A 23395-nucleotide genomic window follows, 5' to 3' on the forward strand; every position below is an offset into this window, starting at 1 on the left:
ATAAGAGAAAGCAGAGAGGAAGACACCTGCTGGCAGCTGGGAATAGTGAACTTTGCAGGCACATGTTTGGGGTAAACAAATCAGTTGGTGGCTGACAAAGAGGTCAGTCTGGGCATTCTGAATGCCAATGAGTGGTATTGAAGAAAACAATTACCACGTGGATAGGGTTTTCACAAGCCTTCAGGGTGTGCAGGGCAGGCTTGCCGTCTCTGTATGACGTCTGCTCTGCGGTCTCCCTTCCGTCCTACACAGCCTTAGGTAAAACAGATCCAAACCACTGTCCTCCTTAGAAGTCCTCAATACACTTGTTTCCTTTTTAAAAAAATTTTTAGCGTTTATTTTTTAGAGAGGGAGAGAGAGGGAGGGAAAGAGAGAGAGAGAGTCAGCGGGGAAGGGGCAGAGAGAGGGAGACAGAATCTGAAGCAGGCTCCAGGCTCTAAGCTATCAGCACAGAGCGGGACGCAGGGCTCTACCTTGTGAACCACAAGATCATGACCTGAGCTGAAGTCGGACTGAGCCACCCAGGCACCCCCCTCGATAAATTTAAAACAAACTCCATTTGGAAGAGTTTTAAAGGAGGTGAGAAATTTCAGCTCTCAAGTTGGCTGTGTGGAAATGAGTTTTTTTATACACAGTATAGGTCAGTTTTAGCAACAAAATCACAGAATGTTGGAAAGATTTGTAAACATTTATTTTCCAAAATGCTCTCTAAGGTGTTTTTTTTTTTTTTTTTTTTTAAACCAATGACTTTTCTCACTCTCTGTTCAGACACCACCTTTATCTCGGAGGAATAGATTAAGTCTGTTTATTTTTGTGAAATTTTCTCTGAAAACATCCTAATGACAGCTATGTGCCATCACAGAAAAGGTGAGGAAATGTGGGACACTTTTTATAAAATATTGTAACTCATTCTTTAAGCTCGACAATTCTTTTTTTCTTTAATTTTTTTTTCTTAACGTTTGTTTATTTTTTTGAGACAGAGAATGAGCGGGGGAGGGTGAGAGAGAGAGGGAGACACAGAATCCGAAACAGGCTCCCAGCTGTCGGCACAGAGCCCGACGCGGGACTCGAACTCACGGACCGTGAGATCACGACCTGAGCTGGAGTCGGACACTCAACCGACTGAGCCACCCAGGCGCCCCTCGGCAATTCTTTTGAGTGTTGCAAGATGATCTGTGAACTGTGTTTGGTACGTGAGATTTTCGAGATCACCCCTCATCACAGAATTCTGAAGATTCTCCTAATGGCCTTGTTTTGTCATGCTGCACCACTATTCAACTGGCAATGCCCCGGGTCAAGGTGGTCTCTCGAAGACTAAACAGTACGTGGATTAGTGCAAGGAGGTCTCAAACTGCACGGGACACGCTTCCAGTAAACATTCGGGACATTCTTACCCTTAAAAATGTTTTCACAGTTTACCTGAAATTCACATGTACCTTAGCATCCTGCATGTCGCTTGGGAACCCTGCTTGTAAGTCACTACGCTCGGGGATCATTGGTTTTGGCTGCAGGACCCAATCTTACCCGACTGATGAGTGGCCCAAGCAAGGGTGCCTTTGTCAATCTGCACATTAACTATTAGCAAGGCTTAATTTTGCCCTTACTTTCAGATTAAAGGTGCCCCAGTTCTTCCTGTGCCCCAGCAGGATGTCTGTGTTCCTAGGCCACGGGGGTCAAGAGACTGTAATTGTGCTGAAAATGCAGATTCTTGGCACTAGCCTAGAATATGGATTTTGAATCTGGAGATGGCCGGAGACGTTTCACAATTTCCTCTGGAGATTCCGAGACAAATTAAAGGTCCAGGGGCCCGAGACTGCAATGCAACTTTCTCTAAGTTTGCGTGGGTTGGAGACTCATCCTGCCTTTGCTGTTAAACTGGCTTGGTCTGATGTGCAACAAGTCAATTCCATTCTCCTGTCCAGACCGCGCTGCTCGCATCTGCAGAGGGATGGGGTGGCCTCGGATAATCTCAAATCTGTCTTCCAGCTCTGAGAGTCCAGGACCTGGAGTCAGTAACCCAGGGCCTTCCAAGGTCCAGCAAGCAAAGTGAACGAGCGAGGGCGGGTAGGTGGGAGACAACTGGGTCATGGAGGGACTGTGGCAAATTGAAGCGGTCTCTGTATGTTCTCCTCTCTGCAGGTGGAACTCGGAGGGCCCTAGGCACATCGGCCATACAGAGAACTGTAAACGTTTCTGGCAAGATTTCTAATTTTGCTTTGGAAAATACTGTGTGCCGTGAGTCACTAGGCAAATTTATGATTGGCATTTCTCTGAAGTCATCATGTGTGCCGGGAGGATATTTTAAGTGCAGCCTAACCTACAAATTGGAATTTGTCTTAGAATGGAACGGACTGCGTGTGAATATGAACTTTAACAATTAATGGCTGACGCAGCAATAGTCTGGAGATACTTCATTAAACATTTGTAGCTTTGGTTTTGCAGATTAAAAAAGATAAAACTGTAGCCAACAACATTATTTCAATGTCTCAAACACTCTGATAAGCATTTTAAAAGCCTGTCATACTAGTGATTGTACCTCTGTGGCCTAAAAGCTAAAACAGTTTAGTGTGCTGGTGCTATGCCTGGTGTTGGTAAAAACAGATGATCAGATGGGACACTAGCCCCCGAGGAGCTCACAGGAGGCAGGAGGTGTCAGGAGAGACTTATTAGGGATGATACCTGAGATGAGTCTTGAGGAATAAGCCAAGTGAGGAAGGGAAAGGTACTCTAAGCAGAGGAAAAGCACCAGTAAACACAGGCTTCTGGAACAGCTTGTTGAACAACCATAAGCGGTTCATTCATTCAACAAACACTTCCTAAGTGGTGAAAGCATCAGGTACTGGGGAGCCAAGTAAACACCTGAGAGTGCTGATTGGTTACAAGAACTGGTACCGACAAGGCAGAGCAATCCATAGATGATGAAGTACACCCCGAGCTGGGCTGGGAGCTGGGGGATAGGGAAGGAGGAGGAAGGCCGACACTGATACAATACAAAACCAAATATAAATAAGCTTCTAAAAGTGTGAAATTCTGGAAGTAATGATCCATGTCACCCACAACATTAAATTTCAATCACTTACATCAGAAACAATAACACAAACGCACACACAGATCACTTAAAAAACGTCTGAACAGAGGAAAGAAAGCAATTAACAAGCACTCAGAGCTGGAAGAATGGATCCACCTTCTGTAACTCACATGGGCCCAATTTCTCCCCCCCTGAGGAGTCCCCCTCCCTGACTGCCCACTTCTCACTGGTTCTAACCCTGGGAGTGGCCTCAGGAAATCCAGTCCCTCCTCCAGTTTCACTCCACAAACGGTGCTCAAAGTCACTGGTCCCCCCACAGCCTGAAGACCCCTTCTGCTCCCAGGACCCTTTTGGCAGCTGACCTCTCTATGCAGAATTTCTGGGTCTCTCTGTATCATTGCTCTCTACCTTTTCATAGGCCATTTCCAGCACATTTTTCTACTAAGCAACATCACCAAGGGTTCAGGAACCTACTTCTCAAGAAGACTACAATATATTTGAGTCCTGAAAAAAGAATTAACGCTGCCTCAGAAAAATCCCTTCTTACGAAGAATTATACAGACCTAAAGATTATACAGAATTTAAAGATTACTGGAAGCTAAACTCTAAATGTGTTTAAAAGCTTAATAAAAATGGTATTTTATAAAATAATGCATACTCAGAAAGAAAATTGGAAAATAAAACTTTAAAGAGTAAATTTTAAATCTCTTCATCTGATCTCTCAGATGTGTGTTTATGGACACACAGAAAGACATGTTTTAAAAATTAGGATCATAATGCATATTTGCTTTTTAAAATGTTATCATTTACCATATCATGCACAATTTACATGTTCTTGAACATTCCTGAAAAAGAATAGTTAAGCATAAGTTAGTGGTATTATATACCAAAAGAGTCACCAATCTTCCTAATGCTAGGTAAGTTAAATTGCATCCAATTAAAATTTTTTTTTTAATTTTTTAATGTTTTTATTTTTGAGAGAGAGAGAGAGAGAGAGAGAGAGAGAGAGAGAGAAATAGCATGAGTGGGAGAGGGACAGAGAGACAGGGAGACACAGAATCTGAGGCAGGTTCCAGGCTCTGAGCTGTTAGCACAGAGCCTGATGCAGGGCTCCAACTCATGAACTGCGAGATCATAACCTGAGCCGAAGTCAGACGCTTAACTGAGCCACCCAGGCGCCCCAATTGTGTCCAATTTTTTACTGTAACAAATAACATATTACCCTGCAAAATGGGACTACAAATACAAAACACGATAGCGAAATCAATACAATGCCTACAAAATGTACTATAATATCTAATTCATTGTTAAATATAATTTGTAAGAATGTTTTCTTACATTTGAAAACAGTTTGTAAGTGGAGCTTCCTCAGTCAAGGACGTGTGAATATGCACATAACGGGTTATCAGAGCCTAATGTGAGCTACAAGTTAAGAGAGCCAAATAACCAGCAGGTGAAATTAATTTTTCAAAAAGCTCCCAATATTTTACAGCAATTGCGAAGGATGTGGCCGCATTTAACTACGCTTAATAGGACATTAGATGCGGAGTTTGAGCGTAAAAGAGCCTAGCATCTCCCAACCTTTCACACGGCCCTATTTCTCTACCTCCTTGCTACTCAAACCACTGGCATCGTCTCCTGTTAGTCCGTTAGAAATGCAGAATCTCGGGCCCATCCCAGACCTATTGAATCAGAACCTGCGTGTCTACAAGAACCCCAAGTTGTTTCCTATGCACGTTAACGCCGGAGAAACCCTTGGATCACCCCAGAACGCCCTTTGCTAGCTCCCTGGGGCCTGACAAATAGCGTGCATTCCGCAGATGCTCCACGAGTCACTAAGCAAACGAGGCACCTTACAAAACCCTGTTGAGGTGCCATCGCCTTTGAAATGCATCCCTTCAGCAAAGGCGGAGGGTCGTCCTCTCCACCGAGCCCCGCCGCTGCTACACTTGGGGCTGCACCCACACCAGCATTGTGATGCTGGGGCAGGACGCCGAGCCCCTCACCTGGGCACCGGGTCTCTCCCTCACTGGGCCTGTCTGCCCCTCGCCTGGGCCCCTGCTCTCTCCTTCCCTGGGGCTGTCAGCCAGTTTGTAAGCTGAGGGGTCACTGACAGCTGGAAAGGCGGGAGTGCCACTTTATTTCACCGGAGACGGGATTAAACGGACACCCTCACCTCCCCGCCCACGCAAGGACGACCTCGGCGAAACTGACATCCCAGAGACCACGTCCCGAGAACTGTTGGCCAACAAAGATGAAAAGCGTGCAAGGGGTGGAGCCTGAGAATCAGATACCGCGAGAAGTGGTCTCCTGAAGCGGCTCCGACAAGCGCAGGCGCACTACAGCTCCCGCCCCTGCCGCAAAGGTGGCTGCCACTGGAGAAGGCGGAGCCGGGCCGCTGGCATAAAGCTCGCGAGATTTGGACGCGTCACCGCACCTCCTTCCGGTCAGGAACCGGAAGTGCAGTGAGCGGGGCGTCTCTGGCGCTGGCTCTGCTGTGGCACCGCGCCGCTGGGCCCGGTTGCTGCCGCGGCTCCTCGGGTCCCGTTTTGCCTCGCCTACTCTGGGCCGAGGTGATGGGGGACTCCAAGGAGGCTGGGGCCGAGTCGCCGCCGGCCGGGGCCGCTGCTCGGGGAGGGCTCAGCCTCCTGTCCCAGGGAGAATCCGAGGAACCTTCAGCACAGGTGAGTCCGCCCTGGGGCGGGACCTGCCGGGCTCCCGGGGTTTCGGGCCCGCTTCGCCGGGGAGGGATGTTACGGTTCCCGGCGGCTTCGGGTGTCTTCTCCGCGCCTCCCGGGCAGTCCCCCAAACGGAGTGGAAGCCCGCGTGTCTGTCGTCAGGTATTCGGGTTTTTGCGGGCAAGTTACTCCTATCACAAGCAGTTCTGGCTTTCCACTCGGTTTTAACCGAGAAGAGAGTTAGAGACGATCTCCGCTCTCAAGGAGCGAACCCGTAAATACGTGGTTCCAGAATGTGACACAGTCATGCAAAGCTGGAGGGCAAAGAGAGGGTGTCGGGGGGCTGGGGGGAGCTCGCCGACATGGGAAGGAGATAATCCTGGAAGGGTTGCAGAGTGTCTGCTGGGCCGAAAAGGGAGCGCGTGAAAGGTTAGTGAAATCGGACACTGAGCTTGCTTGGGGGTGTGCGAGTGAAGAGTGTGAGGAATCCCCAGCGCCTTCCTATGAAGTTAAAGGTTGAGAGAGTGTGTGTAATGAACTGACGACTCAGTTACCAAACGTTTGCTTGAAAACAAACAAAAAAAGCCCCAGGGATGCCTGGCTGGCTCAGTCGGTAGAGCATTTGACTCTTGATCTCTGGATCCTGAGTTCAAGCCCCACGTTGGGCATATAGCTTACTTAAAAAAATGAAAACAAAAAAGCCCCAGATACCGTGTAGCAAGCTACTTTCTAAATGATATTCAAGTGAAAGTAATACATCTTGAATAATGAGCAGAGATTTTATCGAATCTCACATTTCATTACTGTAACGGTATTGACTCTTCCTTGGTTCCTGCTTGACCATTGTCTTAGCTGATAACCGTAAACATTATACTCATTGATTCTTGTTTTTCTTTGAAATTATGTGAAAAACAGCTAAGTAAATGCTTGCGTTTCTTGCCATTAGAAACATGTAGCACATAGTCTTGTGAAGCCTGACGTGGTGGGATTTCTTTTTCTTTTTTTTAAAGGTGGCATTTTAAATTCCTAGTAGTGTCATTAAAGTTTCGTCCAATGTGTTAATTAGGGATCAGCTTTATTTCTTGGAGGCAATGAAGTGAAGAGCCGAGCTGTGGTGAAATACTCTTCTGCCCCTCCTCGAACAGCATTTGCACGCCTTGAAGAGAAAACAGACTTGAAACTCCCACCTGCCAACTGGTTGCGAGAGAGTGCCAAACTAGGGCCGGCAGGAACTACCATTCTTGGCAATAGTAAGAAAAGCAAGCCATTTTCAAGGTAAATATTAATCAGTGGCGTTTTTACCTGTCTCCCAGCAGCACCCCCCCCCCCACCGCTGCCCCGAACTCTAATATTTGCTTTTTCAGTTTAATTTGTAATGCTCATCATCTTGGTGAGATTTCCCTTTAGGAAAAGGTTGTATTTGACTTTCAAAGTCCTCTTCCCCCTCCTAGAGGGCTTATGTTCCAGTCTGAAGATATCAGTTGCGAATACTTCTTTCGGGTCTGCATCATGTTCTCAACAGATCTCAGTTTTAGCCACTAAAATTCAATCAGCTGTTTTATTTTTAGCCAATCTGCCTACCTTTTGACTATGTGGATACCAAGCATCAGGGATGGCACCTGAGGAGGAAAACACTTAACACTACCTAATCTGTCCTGGGGAGTTTTCATTAAATGGTGCTGGATTATTTGGTCTGAAAAAGCCTGATGTAGAAACCCAGCATGTTGGGTGACCTACACTCTGACACTTGCTGAGTCAGTTGCTGGAAATTCTGCTGATGGTATTTAAGGGAGAGAGTGGCCTGGATTCTTACAGAGAAACCTCTACTAACATGTAGACTACTTAATGTGTAGGATTCTCTTATTTTTCCTCTCTATGATTGAACCTAAAATATGTCCATATAACATACAGCAAGAGCCATAAATGCATTAATACCTAATGAGTTCTGGGGCGCCTGGGTGGCTCCATCAGTTAAGAATCTGACTTCTTGATTTTGGCTCAGGTTATGATTCCCTGGTTAATGGGATTGAGCTCTGGCTCCACACCCAGCCCAGGGGAGTGTAAGATCCTTTCTCCCTCCCCCGCCCCCTTTTGTCCTTCCCTCTGCTGGATTTCTGTCTCTCTCTCTCAAAAAAAAAGAAAAAGAAAACCTAATGAGTTAGTAGTTTAGAAATCATCCTAATGCCTCAGAAGGTAAAAGTTATGTTTGCAAAATGTTGCAGCATTATTTATACTAGCAAAAAGTTGGGAGTAGTCCAAATACCTTCCTCTAGGAGAACGACTTAATAAATTATATGTCAACACAATTAAATATTATGAAGTGATTTAAATTTTAGTTACATCGATTGTGTGCAAACAGTGCGTTGAGTACTTTATATGTTTATCTCTTTTAATTCTCAAAACAGCCCTTTGAGTTAGGTTCTGTTAACTGATTTTTAAATGGAAAAACTGAAGCTTAGAAAGGTTAAGTACTTGCCCAGCCTGCATGGTAAATCATCAGCATGTGAAATGAGGTGGTCCTAGGTAAGTATTCTGAACCTCTGCCGCTTACTAACTGAAATGTGGCGACCTCAGCTGCTGTTCAGACTTAGAGATTATAGATGTGCCTCACGTGGTACCTGACACAACATTTTTTTTCTTTTCCCCTTCTGGCTGAATTAGTGTCAGGTTCTGTTTTTTTGTGTGTTGTTGTTGTTGTTTTGAAAAAGTATAGTATCTTAAAGTGTTTTTGCTTGGAGGTTTTTTGGGGATTTGTAATTACAAAAAAAAAAAATTGTTAATTTTTTTCTAGATGTTTCCTATTGCTTCTAACAATTATTACTATATTCTATCAAATCTAAGACGTGATTCTTAAGTCGCATCATTGTTCTGTGTACCACTAAGAAGGAAAGGCTACTCCACTCTAATGGCTGTAGGCAGACTGATTTCAGAGATGGTAAAATGTGGAAAATGTGTATCCTGGGAGTGATGAAATACTGTGTTATAAACTCCTACTTATGTCATCATGGGCATGACGTTTGTGGCCTTTGTTCCCCCCATTAGCTTTGGAATGGCGTACGATTTTATTGATTCTGTGGGAAATGATGTGGACGTCGTTTCTGACTCTGAAGTAAGTGTCTTTATTGGGGACTGTAGTTGGGGTGTTTATGCCCGGGATTTGTAGCATGCTGTGTTCTGCAGCCTTGAAAAATTACTGGTGAAATAAGGTACAGTCATCTGATTATCGAATATCTCTTTTGTTAATAAAGTCATGCTCGGCCACCTCTCCTTTCAAAAAGGAAGGAGCAGCACCCAAAACACTGGCAGTGGCAATATAGTGATATTGGTGGTTGTATTTTTATAGTAGCGAGTATAGGTGATTATAGTGTTTGGGATGATTTATATAATATTACCAATTGAGAATTAAAAATGGTACTTAGAATCTCCCACTCCTTAGTTGGGCGGTTTTGTTTGATATGCTGAAAGCCTAGGTCCTTGCGAAAGTGTGACCTACACCCTTAACTTTAGGAAATTCTTTTGTGTAAAAATAAATCTTTGACTGTCATTTACATTAATGTAGCATGACGGGTAAGGTGGAGGTGATTGTGTTTGTAAAGCTCTGTCTTCTGTATGTTTGTATTTAGCTCTCTGTGTCCAGTACAGTTTGTATAACGTTAGGGGAATGAAGTTTATTATGCTTTCAAACCATGAAGATTTGAAAGAGCTCAAGTCACACTAATAAGGTCTTTTTCTTAAACTATGTCTTCTCTTAATTTTTCAAAGAACATAAAAAAGCTCCTGAAGATTCCCTACAGCAAATCCCACGTGAGCATGGCCGTACATCGCATCGGAAGGACTCTCTTATTAGACGAGTTAGATATTCAAGAGCTCTTTATGAGATCGTCTCAGGTAATACTTTTTTGTGGAAAAACAACCATTAAAGCATTATTTTAATCCAGAGAAAGGCTTGGGTGGGCACGCAGTCCAGCACTTCGGCAGCTAAGAAGTAAGATGTTGCACAGAATGTAAAGAAGCCTTACTAAAGAAAAAAATAGAAAAGAGAGTGAACGAAGAAGAAACTTCCTGGTAACCAACAGCCAGGAATCTTGCAAGGAAAAGGGAGGAAGCCAGTGAAGAAAGTTGTGAAAAAAATGGAAATTTAAGGGAATAGTTAAAATTTTTGAAAGATCCTTTGATGTCTCCATTGAAGAGATTCTCATGAAACATGACTGCCAGGAAATGTGAAAAAGGTTAGAAGTTCTTCCAATGAAGACATAGTTATTGGAATTAATTGGTTTGCTGAAAGCAGAGCTTCTCAAACTGTACCTTGATAAATGCCTATTCCCAAACCCCCCATGTGTTGATGGTGGATACTTTTTATGTAAAGCGTAATAGCAATGTTTCAGTTTCTCAAGGCTTGCGGGTCCGTTTCTGTACTCGGACTGTTGGCCGTTCAGTCTGTACGTGTATGCTTGCCACTGGTCAAGCTCTCGGGACGTGACAGTAAATCACAGTGGTCATTTGCTGGCAGCTTAGAGTTTTGGTGTTGCAGACACATACACAGATAATTTCAGTGTGGTATACACACTGGGGCTTATTCCAGCTACCGAGGAACAGGTTACAAAGAAGAATCACTTGTCTTAGCCTGGCTCACAGAGAAGAGAAAGACAGATTTCCCAAAAGAGGTGATAGACGTTGAGTCTAGAAAGATAGTATTTGAGTATGTGTTTAGGAAGTAGCATTCAAAAAATAGAGTATTTCCTGTAAAAGAGTAGCGGGTGACAAGTTGTTTTGACTACAGGTTTGCTGTATTTATCGTTTTCTCTTGTCACTCAGACCGGTGACTGGACATGGCTGAAGGAGTTTTATCAGAGACTTATCGATCAGAAGTGGCAGAGGAAGAAAAAGAGCAAAGAGCACTGGTATCAGAAGGCTATTCTTTCCAAGTTTTTATATTACAGGTACTTGGCAACTTGTTTGCATTTCCCTTAAGGAAGGGGAAACTGATCTGAAATTTAATTTCAAGCTCGTAAAAGTAATAATTGAAGTTTTGCAACTGGGGTATTGTTGACATTGCAATGTCTTGTCTTCCTTTTTGTAACGGGGTTTATACTTGATCGTGGACTTTGGGTTTTAAAAGCTGGTAGACCGTTCTGTGAGGTTAACTTTAGTAACCGTGCGATACTTTTCTTTCTGACTGGCCAGTATCAATGGCGATGGAGCTGCTCAGCCCGTCCCCTCTGCCGCGGAACAGCAGGGACCGTCCAGTTCAGATCAGGCCACTGACTCCGATGGGGCTTCCTGGCCCGCCCCCTTTGAAATGCCTTCTTCAGTCTCTGAGGACCCCAGTGCTTCCAGTCAGGTTAGTTAGTCCTTAGATGTTAATTCGGTAAACTCGTTTAAGAAGACAAAACCGGTGATCTTGTTAATAAAAATAGATGAATGGGAGTAAGAAAAAAATGCTCTAGTTTATGGCCTAAAATGAGGAAAAATACTTTTTTTAGACTCTCAAAACAGAATCTACAAAAAATACTATGAATGGCTAGATCAAATTTTTTAATTCAAAAGATTTAAACATTTTTACCAGCATTTAAAGTAGCTTTCCAGTATGTTTATCAGTACCAATTATCTCCTGGAAGTCCTAAGAGTAGTATGTAATCTGGTATATCTTAAACTTTAGATTTATAATAAATGCCTGTCAAATATTGAGACTCACAGGCCTGTTTGTAAGTGAATACTGACCTTCTTATCTTAACTTGTAGATTGTTAAGCGTCAAATTGCCCTTAGGATTTCCTGGATGAAGTTCCTGAGACTTAACCTGCGTTAACGTTGTAAAGCTTTTAGAAGGAAGAGAGAGTAGAGTGTCTGTTTTGTGTCTTATTTTCTGGGATTCTTCTTATTTCTTGTTTAGTCTTTTTTACTGTGTCTTATCAAAGAATAAGGTAACTGCAGAGATGTGAATTGTGCATGTCTGTTTTTAGGAAAATGTACTGACAAGGTTGAAGAAGATAAAGTAGGATTTTTAACGTGGTAAATTGTGTTTTTTCTCTTGTTCTGTACTGTCAGGTATTGAACGTTATTTGTCCAGATTGGTGCTATCCTCCCAAACTATAGGGTACAGGAGGCAAATAGATTTAACTTGATGTGAGTTTTAGTAGGTTTTAAGATGGAGAAAGCTAATTAAGTTATGTAATGTATTTAAGTTTTTTCCAAAGGCAGGCAAGCTATAATGAAAAGGAAGGAAATCATTACCGTGCAAGTTCACATGGTGCTGACCTCCAGGAGGTGAGGGTGTTGTGTACATGAGAAGGGGCTGGGTGCTTCGTGCCAGCAGGGTCCCATGTTCTGACCTGGGTAATGAGTACATGGATATTTTGTCTGATAGTTAGTCCTTCTACCATCGGATTTCGTTTATGCACTTTCTTGTATGTGACTGTATTACACTGACAGAGTTTTTAAAAACTCATCGAATGTTCCTTGACTTCAAACCCCACACATTACAAAAGGACCACATAACGGAAATACCTAATCTGCCACCCATCTGCTCGTCTCCCAGCCTCCTCATTCTGTCCTTCCCTTGTTTAAGGCTCACTGTGAAAAGTCAGGGAAGCTTTTGAGAATCTATAGACTTGTATGTGGAGGAAGCGAACTGGCATCTGCTTAATGCCTTTTACGCCGCGTACTCTGTGCCGTGTGTATCCGTATGTGTGTACGTGCACATTTTTTTCATCCTTGGAGCTTTGTGTGTATTAAGCGTTGGCGGTATCGTCTTACGAATAAGTAAACCAAAGTTTGTACAAGAGGATGTTCGCCCGCGGTCACAGCTGGTGAAATCTGAGTGAGGATCTAAACCCTGAACTTTCTGACTTCGACCTTGCAGCAGCACCCCACACTGCCTCCGCGTGCTCCACGCGTGTTTAGAAGGGCCCTGGGAGCGGTAGGATTATCCGATTATCCTGGCAATGGCATGGTCCTGAGCACTGCTAGCCTGCCATAAAGCTGTTCTTTGGCAGAATATTTGATACAATATTACACTGCCTAAATTTCAAATTTAGAGATTTTTGTTTGTGAATTCTTGTTCCCAAAACGAACCTTGCTAGTTTGAGGCCTGTGTTAAGCAAGGATGGAGTTAAATAGGCGTCTGGGTGGCCTTGGAGCCAAACTTTGATTGAGAACGTTGTAACCTAGAGCCCGGACTCCCACTAAAGCTACTACCTGACGAGTACAATTTGGGGATTTGGTCCAGAGGTTGATAACTTGTCTGGATAAACAAAAAAGTTTTGAAGTTCTTTTGGGACTCTTGAAAGAGATTACAAGACACAGCAAAAGCAGTGGAGGTTCTCCACCACTCCCACCCCACCCCACCCCACCCCACCCTCACTGCGCTTGTAGTCGAGTATACGCACTTCACGGGCAGGTGCTGAGCCGATGAGCACACACGTAGGTCAAGAGGTAAATTCATAGGACAAGCAGTGCACGTGGCACATAAGCTTTCCGATCTTGGGATTTGTTGCGGCATTGACGTTAATGCTTGAGGCAGTTGTCCCCAGTGGTTGAAATTTGAGTGGTGGACTGAGTTGCCAAAGATACCTCTGCCTTAATTTTTTTTTTGTTTTTTTAGAATATGTTCCACAGATTGTATTAAGAATAAAACGTATTCAGAGATTAAAGAAGTTTGAGAACATTGGGTTTTATAGAGGGGAAGTTGATTTTTCTACTACAGAATCTCTTAGAGGCTTTTTTTTTACATAATAGGCATTGTTATTCTCCAAAATCAAGCCTGTAGTGAGCGGCAGGCTTCAAAGCATCCTCTGGAAGTTCTTCACCGAGTATCCTAGGGACTCGTATTCTGTGAAGCACACATTAGACAGCAAAACTAGAGGCTGTTCTGATGACGATGTCTCCAGGATAATACGGCTGAGGGTCGCCTGGCTGGCTCAGTCAGTAGAGCATGCAACTCTTCATCACGGGGTTGTAAGTTCAATCCCCATGTTGGGTAGAAAGATTACTTAAAAAAAAAAAAAAAAAAAAAAAAATATATATATATGTATGTGTATATATATATATATATATATATATATGGCTGAGGGTGTTTTGTTTTGTTTTTTTTAATTTTTTTTAACATTTGTTTATTTTCGAGAGACAGAGTGAGAGCAAGGGTGGGGCAGAAAGAGAGGAAGACCCAGAATCCAAAGCAGGCTTTAGGCTCGAGCTGTCGGCACCAAACCTGACACAGGACTCGAACTCACAAACCATGAGATTATGACCTGAGCTGAAGTCAGATGCTTAACCAACTGAGCCACCCAGGCGTCCCATATGGCTGAGGTTTCTTAGATACTTTAAACTCAGTAGAGATGGGGTGGGCTGGAAGAGCAGTGGTATTCAAATTTATCCAAAAAAGAGAAAAATGTTAAACCCTTGAAAGCTGCAAACAATCTTTAATCTTTATTTGAGATCTAAGTGTGATTGGTTTATTAGAATAGCTGTAATACTTAAGAGCTGAAGCAAGCCACCCAGTGGTGAGAGTTAATGATTTGTAGTAGCTTTAATTCACAAAAATAGATTTGAGGTTTATGTTTTGAATGTTTAGGTAATACTCTTTAAAAGTAGGCCGTTTGTAAGAAATGATGGCAGCGGAGTCACTCCTATCCTTGCACTTTTCACAGGGAAGTGAGCCTCTTGAACCCTCATACATAGTGGGGCATGTGGCCTCAGCACCCAAAGAACAAAACCTGACTACTTTATTCAATGACGGGGAGAACAGTCAGGTATGCTTTCCATGGTGTCCGAATCGAGACACCTAATCCCCAGTCTACTTTGCCATTTAAAAACTAGTCTGAATTGGAATTTGTAGGGGGAAAAAATCCACTCGATCCTGAAAATTGCTTTCTAAACATCTCTGTGATCTTCTAGCTCTGTGACTTTAATTTACTTTGTCTTCTTTATCTTTTTCTAGTCTTTCTGTGACTCATGGGGGGAAATTCTGGATCTCTTGTTTACTATGTAATAGCCTTTCCCATTTTGTTTTAAATCAAAGGGTCTTAAAAACGATTTCGTTCGGAACATCTTATGGACATTTGAAGATATACATATGTTAGTTGGCTCCAACATGCCTATATTTGGAGGAGGCAGATACCCAGCAGTCAGCCTACGTCTCAGGTAAACCAAAATGATACTCTACTTTAGAGTCTGTGTTTCATCTGCTTTCACTAAATCTCTTTGGGCATTATCACCTTTCTCTGGGTTTTTTACCTTCCTCCTGGGCCCCATGAATTGAGATGGGCATGGTAAGGAAGAGGGGTGCTATCATCAGCAAATGCTGAAAGCCCTGTAGCTGGGTTTTCATTCCAGTCCTTAATGAGTGGAGTTGGAGATCTGTTGCACAGGCTTAGTCTTCTGTCTGAATGTATAACTTGTAAGAATAGGCTATCATTAGTTAAGGGGATAGTTTACCAGCTTCCTACTAACTGATGGTGAACACTTGAGTTAGTACTCCGGAGATATTTTGGCCGGTGTGAATTATAACTTGGGCATTATTATACACGGGTGGTTAGTCTTTCACCTCAGGTTGTATGAGGAGCACGCTGTAGGCTCACAGTCATCTGCTATCCTATTTACTTCTACTCTTAATGAAAACTTGTATGGATTCCTGTTAGAAACTCAAGCGAAGCTTATGGAAAGATGTTAATACGCCACGTGAGCTACATGTGTGTATCTCCTCAGAAAAGAAAGCGTATGTGGCATTTTTCATCTGGGGAGAAATGGTGGAAGTCAGTCTCAGATGGTTTTATTATGGAACATCTCAAACTGAATAATTGGAATTGTGTATTTCTAGGGACAACAACAAGCCGATTAATGTGCTAACTGGAATTGACTATTGGTTGGACAACTTGATCTGCAACGTACCAGAGCTTGTGATGTGTTTCCATGTAAATGGAATTGTACAGGTAAGTAAGATACAGTGTGACTTTTCTAATTTTCTCTCAAATGCAAATGGGTGTGGAGAGTACCTCGCCAAATTTCTCGAGGCCCTTAAATACCAGGCTGTCTTTTCAGCAAGGAAGGTGGCTGTAAATAAATGAATGAGCGTTTTCACATTTGAGTGGGTGATAACAGAATTCCAGATATTACAGGAGTATAATTTTACAGGTAATTTGTGGGAAGGTCATCATACGTGGAAACCTACATCTGTAATCATAGATCTCTGATTTTAACGCCAGGCACTCATAGTAGTTAATTACCTGAAAGTGTCTGTACAGTGGAGATATTTGTACACTGAACAGCTATCTACTCCGTATACGTGGAGTTTTAAGGAAAGACTACAGCAATAGTGTGTAAAATCAATTGCTTCTATAGCAGATTGTTATGGAGCTGGTGGTATTTATGAGGCACTTTATCCCCATTGCAAATGTTGGGGGAAAACCACTACCCAGAAAGGTAAAATACTAACGGGAAATAGCAGGGTGCAAAGAAAAAGATAGGAGACCATCGATTATGTGTTCAAAGTGCAGTACACACACAGAAGCCTGGGTGATCGGGGAAGGTGAGATCACTTCTGTTTTGGTCTAAAAGAAGGACTTCCTGGAAGAAGTGGCCTCTCAACTGGGTCTTGAATGATAGCGTCTCGGAAAACAAGAGATGAGTGTTCTAAAAGACTAACGTAAGGTGTAAGTAAATGAAGGGATTGATGATAAATACAGCTGGGGGACACAGGATGCACATAGCAGAATGGCAAATAGATTAGAAAAGCTGGGGTCAAATGATGGAGAGTCCCGGATTCTGAGTTAAGTGCGGGCTTGGTTCACTTAATAATCTGGAATCTGTGAAGGCTTTGTGTCTGGGAGGTGAAATTCGTTGTGTTGGAATCATAATTTGGAGAAGGCACGGGAAACAGACACAGAGGACTTGGAGACAAGACTGGGGAGCCTCGCGTTATCGCGAGCACCAGGATGGACTTCTACTACAGAGGGAATACTAAGAAGTGACAGCAAGAATGGCTAGCATTTACTGAGTACTTGTTTTGTTCCAGATACCTTGTTAAATGCTTTAGCTGCATTACTCATTTGATCTTAGGTGCTCAAATACCATTATTCCCTCTTGATGAAGAGGGAGACTTGAGGATCAGGGCGCTCAAATGAGTCGCCCAGGGCCACATTGCTAGTAAGTGGTGGTGCCAGTATTTGAACCTGTGTCTGGCTGAGGCCATCCTTTTAACCATTGTGCTCCAACCCAGGGGCCTGTTAACACACTTGCTTGGGTCCCTTAGTGTATCGGGATAGGTGGGATCTGTGTATCTGTCAAAGAAAGGAAAAGAAAGGGGGCGCCTGGGTGGCCTAGTTGGTTCAGCTTCCGACTTCGGCTTAGGTCATGATCTCACGGTTCATGAGTTCGAGCCCTGCCTCGGGCTCTATGCTGACAGCTTGGAGCCTGGAGCCTGCTTCAGATTCTGTGTCTCCCTCTGTCTGCGCCTTCCCCGCTCATGCTCTGTCTCTCTCTCTCTCTCTCTCAAAAATGAATAAACATTAAAAAAAAAAAAAAGAAAGCTTGTATATGATTCTGATCTGCACCCTGGGTTGGGAAACACTGTACCATTACCCTAAATGGCAGCCTTAAAGGAGAGGCTGGGGCAGGAGGGGGAGGTGCGTCAGAGGGAATCCCAGAGCCTGGGGACTGGAATAATGGTGGTATCCTTGCCTGAGATGGGACATTGAATTGGTTTAGGTGAGGAAGGGGGTCTCTCTGCGAGCGTGTGTTCTGCTTGAGGAAAGCATCGAAATGTCTGTGAGCATTTTGAAGTTGCAGGCTTTAGAGAAGGTGGGGCTAGAAAGAGAATCTGAGGCGCCATCTGCTTGGATACTGTTGAACTTCATCACCATGGGAATCTTCACCTCCAGTGTTGGAGCCTTTCCCCATGTGGGTGAAAGGGAAGGGGGCATTCAGAGGGAACGAGATCCCCAGTAGCACGGTATACAATCCAGGAGAAGAGCATCTTAAGGAAGGAAATTACAACTTGGGGCTTTAGGTGAACGAGAGGGATGAAAAGCAACCTTGGGAGACTGTTGGTCTTATTTTCCAATTGCTTTGGAGTTTCTTAAAGTGTGGTAAGAGGCATTTAGGGAAGTGTGAACAGAGGAGAAGCTAGAAAAATGGAGATCCTTTAAAAGTGGTAGTCGTGTCCACGCAGCCTGTGCTCTCGCTGCTGCCTCCCAGCCCTGTCTCCCTGTCTGCAAAGGGGTAGAGTCTGTAGCCTCAGGGAAGAGGACGGTCTACTGAGGAGACTTTCCAGGTGAGTCTAGTGTCTGGGGGGGGAAGAGCTTGCTGGGTGAAGTCCGCCTTGTCTGCCACCCTCCCAGGTGAAAACCACTAGGTGGAGAGAAGAAAGGGTGTGCTATGAGCTGCTGCACGTGAGGACCGGAATAGGATCACGCCTAAATCTGTGGTTCTAAATCGGTGGTGATTCTCGCTTGAGACTCACTCCTGTGGCAACCGACGGCATTGCCGACAGGTGGGTCCCATTTCCTTCAGAATGCTGGAGCCGTAAAAAGATTGAGAACCAGCGGTTGAAATTTTTCCAGGCTGCAGAGATCTCTGACTGCAGGATCTATGTATTTGGTTCCTTTTTAGTAAGAGAAGTGTTGCCGCCTAGGAGTTTTTCTGAAAATGTATTCTGTGTTTTGCAGAAGTATGAAATGATAAAAACAGAAGAGATTCCCAATTTGGAAAACTCGAACTTCTCTACGAAGGTCATAAAAGACATTGCACAGAATATTTTATCGTTTCTGAAATCTAATTGTACCAAAGAAGGACATACCTATTGGCTGTTTAAAGGTAAACGAATTCTTGAATGACCAATAATGATTGAGCGACTCCAGTAAACTGAGGTTTGTTTTCCTTTTCAGCAAGTGGGAGTGATATAGTGAAGCTCTATGATCTCACTACTCTTTGTGAAGAAACTGAAGACAAGTACCAAAATCCGTTCACAATGCCGGTGGCTATTCTCTTATATAAGTGAGTGCTTGGAGAAGTAAACTTAATTGAATTTTAAGGTGTATGGCCACACTATCTAGGTTAAATCTTTTAAATACCCTTTCGGTTTTTGTGGCTTAAGAGACGAAGTATGTGTATATGTATGCAGACTCTGTCAGTGTCCACTTGCAGGGGATGAATGCCATATTCAAAAGATACGGTAATGGTTTCTTGTATTTCTCATACTATTAGAAGGTAGGAGGAGTATGCTTATACTTGAGTCTTGCAGAGAATGAGGAATGGGTGTGAAATGATACAAATATTTTTCTAGGGTTGCTTGCAACATGATGATGAAGAAGAATCAGAATAAGAAACACTACGGAACTATTAGAACATTGCTTCTTAATTGTGTTAAGTTGTTGGACAAAAGCAGACATCCTCAAGTAAGATTAACATTTACGTGTTCTTTAGAAACAGTCTAGCATTCTGATAGAGAATTGTTGCGTACACATTAAAGCTGCTTAACGCATAGTCGTGAACTGCCCCATTACGGCAGCCAGTAACCACATGTGGCTGCTGAGCACTGAAAATGTGCTTCATCTGAATTGGGATGTGTTTTAAGTGTAAAATACACATTGAATTCCGCATGTTGTGTGTACACGTTGCATGTTGAAATGATCGTGTTTTGTGCAGTGGAACAAATACATTAAAATTAATTTCCCCAGATTTTATTTTTTATAATTTAGGCACTAGAAATTTAAAACTTCCTATGTGGCTGGCTTCCATTACATTTCTCTTGGATAGCCCTGTTCTCTAAATTTGGGACTCCCGTAATTTTCACTGAGTAGTGCTGTTTTTTCCTTTTGTCTTACCGCATCTAGAAGGTAGAGAAACTATTTTACGGTATTTGCAGTATCTTTTAAAAGATCCATTTACACACGTGGACCTTGTTATCACTTTGTTGTGTAAATTAGGCTCGCACTCCATACTTAAATGTACAAAGCCTCTCTCAAAACAATCCTTGAGCCGTGTGCCCCGGGATTTCCCATTCTCCTTACCCTCCGGTGTCTGAATCCGACAGCGACAGCGGCTTTGTGGTTTACTGCTAGTTGTATCCCATTTACATTAGAAAAAGTTGTGTCACGTGCACTTTTTTTAAAGGCCCAAGTTAATTTTAATTGTCACCACATCCAGTTTGACTATAAAAGTTTATCTTAGAGACTAAACCAAGAGAAAACTTTTTTTGAAGAAAAGTGACAAAATAATTTCTGACTTAAATATTTAATTGATGGAGGTGGTGATATTTTGTGGAAATTGGATAGTTTATGTGAAAGTTGGAAACTGGTGTTACAATTACTGAATGTGATCAAGAATTAATAACAAATAATAGAGTGGAATAATAATGGTAATACATGAACACTAATTTTACAAGGTGCCCGGATGGACTTTTCCTTCATTAAGCTAGTGGAGGTTTTTTCCCCCTAGAACCAAGGATCCTGTAACATGTATTAGTTGCTTATTAAAACCCTTATTAATTCATAGCTTATAAAGAGAAATTCTGGTTTCTCAGTTAATATGGAGTGTTCTCTTGCTAATACTTCAGTTAAAACACTACACACGTGAAAACTTTTGTCACCAGTTGCCCCCTTTTTTAAGAGATGGGCTGGGGATGGAATAATTTCGGGAAATAAACATACCAACCCAGGAAGATTTTTATGGCAGACCTTTGACTTGGGACCAGTTCTTTCTGAGTGTAACGGTCTGGTGGAAAAAGCCTGTTGCAGACCTCCAGAAATCGATTAGTACAGTAGTAACATTCATTCTGCTTTAGAATGCTCAGTTCTGATGACAATCACACACATTTCCTTTTGTTTTTTTTTCTTTTTGTAAGATTATTGCTTCAGCCAATTACATGCTTTCAGAACTTTTTCAATTAGATGAACCTAAAAAAGAAGAAAGTTCAGAATCTCCTTTAAATGAAAATTCTGATGAAAGTTACAGTGAAGAGGAGGAAGAGCTGGCAGACAGCGATGAAAATGGATCCTATGGCACCGGTTCTGATCCATCAGATGATAACAAAGCAGTAGCTATCATTAAGTCTGTTGGAGAATTGTCAGTTCCGGAGAAATACAAATCCATTCATCAAATCCGAGTAAGCGTTTTTGTTAAAGTTTTACCAGTGGTTAATTGAATACAGCTAGCCTCTCAAAAGAAGGCATTACTTCAGGAGATCCTTTATGGTCCAGGGTCAAATTTGTAATTGCCCCAGGGTAACTGATCCAACATGCAGACCGATGGCGGGCAACGTGCAAATCGCACATCAGTATACTAATTTTTACGTAGGAGACTTTCCTTTGCAGTGACCAGCAGGTAGTCATGTCTCCTCACTAGGGTCTTCCTTCTCCGTTTCTGGGTTGCTGGGAAACTGCATATATTGCTTGGTGAACGTAGAAGAAGTAGACAGAGGGTGGCTCATTGGTCCATTTGCAAGGAACCCGGTACCTTATCCCAGGGCTACAGGACAGGACTCTTTTAGTGACTGGACCATGTCAGCTCGATCGAACATATCTCTGTCCTGGTCAAGGTCTGGTAGACTCAGTGACTGGGCCATGTCAACTAGGTTGGACATATCTCTGTCCTGGTCAAGGTCAGATAGACCCTGACAACTTCCCACCCTTGGATTTCTGGTGATGTGGATTGCATTGACTATTCTTCTACCGTCAGTCTTTCTCCAGACATTAGAATGAAGTTACTGTTTTGTTTTTTTTTTTAATTTTTTTTTTTTCAACGTTTATTTTTTTGGGGACAGAGAGAGACAGAGCATGAACGGGGGAGGGACAGAGAGAGAGGGAGACACAGAATCGGAAACAGGCTCCAGGCTCTGAGCCATCAGCCCAGAGCCCGACGCGGGGCTCGAACTCACGGACCGCGAGATCGTGACCTGGCTGAAGTCGGACCCTTAACCGACTGCGCCACCCAGGCGTCCCTCTGTTTTCTGAATCATAACTACCTTCCAGTCCACCCTGTGATCAGATCCAAGTCAGCCTTAAAAGACACTGGCTATTCGCTGAACTGAGATATGGTCCTATTTACAGATCATCTCTTAACGTAAGCTCAGAGTTTAAACTTTCAGGTGGAAACGTTATATCCGGGGAAGCTTTTAGAGGACCTCGCTGTCCCCATAAAACATTGCCTAGCTTTTTGACTTCCTGCACTCTCCCTCTCCTTTACCTTCCCCTCACTGCCTTTTTTCCTGCCTCAAGCTCATCAGGATCATGCCCAGTGGAGGCATCTGCCGTTGCTTGTGCTCAGCACGTCCTGGAAGTTTGCGTGGTTGCCTTTTTCTAAGCCTTAAATCCTGATGAAAGTGTCGCTCCTTTCAGAGACCTAGACCACTCTAGCTAAAACCATGCTGTATTTTTCTGTCCTTCGTGGAGGTAGTGATCTGTCCCTGAGGTTTGTGTTTGTTTCCTTTCGCTAAAACAGAAGCTCCCTGTAGGTATGGACATTCTTGTGTCTCAAACACATAATAGGTGCTCCGTAAATACTTGATTAAATGACTGTGGGAAAAGTTACTGTCCATCCGAGTTTTCGTGCACTTTCAGCTTGAACTCCACAGTAGAGTTGAAAAAACTGTTTTCTCTGATTATGAACAGAACTTCTGCAATCAATAATTTTATGTATTTGGGGAACTGCGTTGTAAAGACCCTGGATTTATGGGTCTTTTAACTAAAAGATTTAAAGTAGATGATAATTAAAGACGTAGTGATACGTTAGTTGACTTTTTTTTTTAATACATAGACCGTGATTTTTATTGCTATCCGAGGCACTCAAAAATACAGTCATGGTATTCCTGTAAACGTGTCTTTAGTGAGCCTTGCCTCATAAAACGTACTGTTTGAAGTACAGTCAGCATGGCTTCCACGCCTCCATTTCAGCCTCCTGTGTCTGTGGACAGATCACTTCACATCTGTGCTCGCTGTAAAATGAGAACAGTGATTCCAGCCTTGCAGGAGTCCCCAAAAGTGACCTGCCTCGCAGAGGCCCCTACACGTACTATCACTTCGTAGATGTAGGTCATTAACTGGTTCTGCTCCTACTTAAGCACATAAATTATACGCCGAGACCACTGGCGATCCTCGTTAACTTACTGCCAAATTGGGGTACTGTTAACTGCGTGTTGCCAAGTAGCCGTGCTGACCAGGGGCCACATTGCCCTCTGAGATGGGGTATGCGTTTACCTAAAACATTACGTTCTTGCTGTGTCATAACAGAATTATGTTTAAAACTTTAAGAATTGAAAGTCACATGCACTTGGGAAGATCTTTTCATCAGGCAAGATTTTTGTTGATGCTTGTATCAATTTAATGTGCAGTTAAGGCGGTACGTTACCTCACGAAGCTGAATGCGTAAGCAAATGTTGAAGTTATTGACGTGTGGAGTTTTAGTAATTCCCAGGAGCCGAGAGCTGTGGAATTTGTCATGGGGGCGGCCTACTAATCACTTGAAATGTCTGTTTCTGAAGCCCAGTTGCACCTTTCCGGTTTGCCATGACACCGAGGAGCGCTGTAGACTTGTGCTCAGCTATGTTCTGGAGGTAGGCCTTCGTTTGGTCTTCACTGTTTCGGTGAACTTGCACTTGGTATGCACATAGCACTTGTTTGTTGGTGACTAAAGTCTATTTTCAGAGTGTAAATTTTCCTGCATGTGTTTAGTGCCTTGTATCTCGTTTATAGTTGACCT

General features: G+C 43.1%; 1 protein-coding gene across 3 annotated transcripts in view; it reads left to right on the top strand.

Moving 5' to 3' along the window:
- The first annotated feature begins 5466 nt into the window (after positions 1 to 5466).
- EDRF1 (erythroid differentiation regulatory factor 1) overlaps positions 5467 to 23395 on the top strand; it is a 39852-nt gene continuing 21923 nt past the window's right edge. The window contains exons 1-14 of one of the 3 annotated variants that reach the window (XM_045439191.1): positions 5467 to 5712; positions 6773 to 6981; positions 8749 to 8815; positions 9469 to 9594; positions 10522 to 10646; positions 10891 to 11047; positions 14353 to 14454; positions 14724 to 14845; positions 15522 to 15633; positions 18367 to 18514; positions 18586 to 18694; positions 18984 to 19095; positions 20544 to 20804; positions 23178 to 23249. In XM_045439191.1, coding sequence (XP_045295147.1) covers positions 5605 to 5712; positions 6773 to 6981; positions 8749 to 8815; positions 9469 to 9594; positions 10522 to 10646; positions 10891 to 11047; positions 14353 to 14454; positions 14724 to 14845; positions 15522 to 15633; positions 18367 to 18514; positions 18586 to 18694; positions 18984 to 19095; positions 20544 to 20804; positions 23178 to 23249 — 1830 coding nt within the window. In that variant the 5' untranslated portion in view covers positions 5467 to 5604. The remainder of the gene's footprint in view (positions 5713 to 6772; positions 6982 to 8748; positions 8816 to 9468; positions 9595 to 10521; positions 10647 to 10890; positions 11048 to 14352; positions 14455 to 14723; positions 14846 to 15521; positions 15634 to 18366; positions 18515 to 18585; positions 18695 to 18983; positions 19096 to 20543; positions 20805 to 23177; positions 23250 to 23395) is intronic. The other 2 variants (XM_045439193.1, XM_045439192.1) reach the window with 2 other exon arrangements.

The sequence above is a fragment of the Leopardus geoffroyi genome, chromosome D2 (genome assembly GCF_018350155.1).
Source record: "Leopardus geoffroyi isolate Oge1 chromosome D2, O.geoffroyi_Oge1_pat1.0, whole genome shotgun sequence".
Lineage (NCBI taxonomy): Eukaryota > Metazoa > Chordata > Mammalia > Carnivora > Felidae > Leopardus > Leopardus geoffroyi.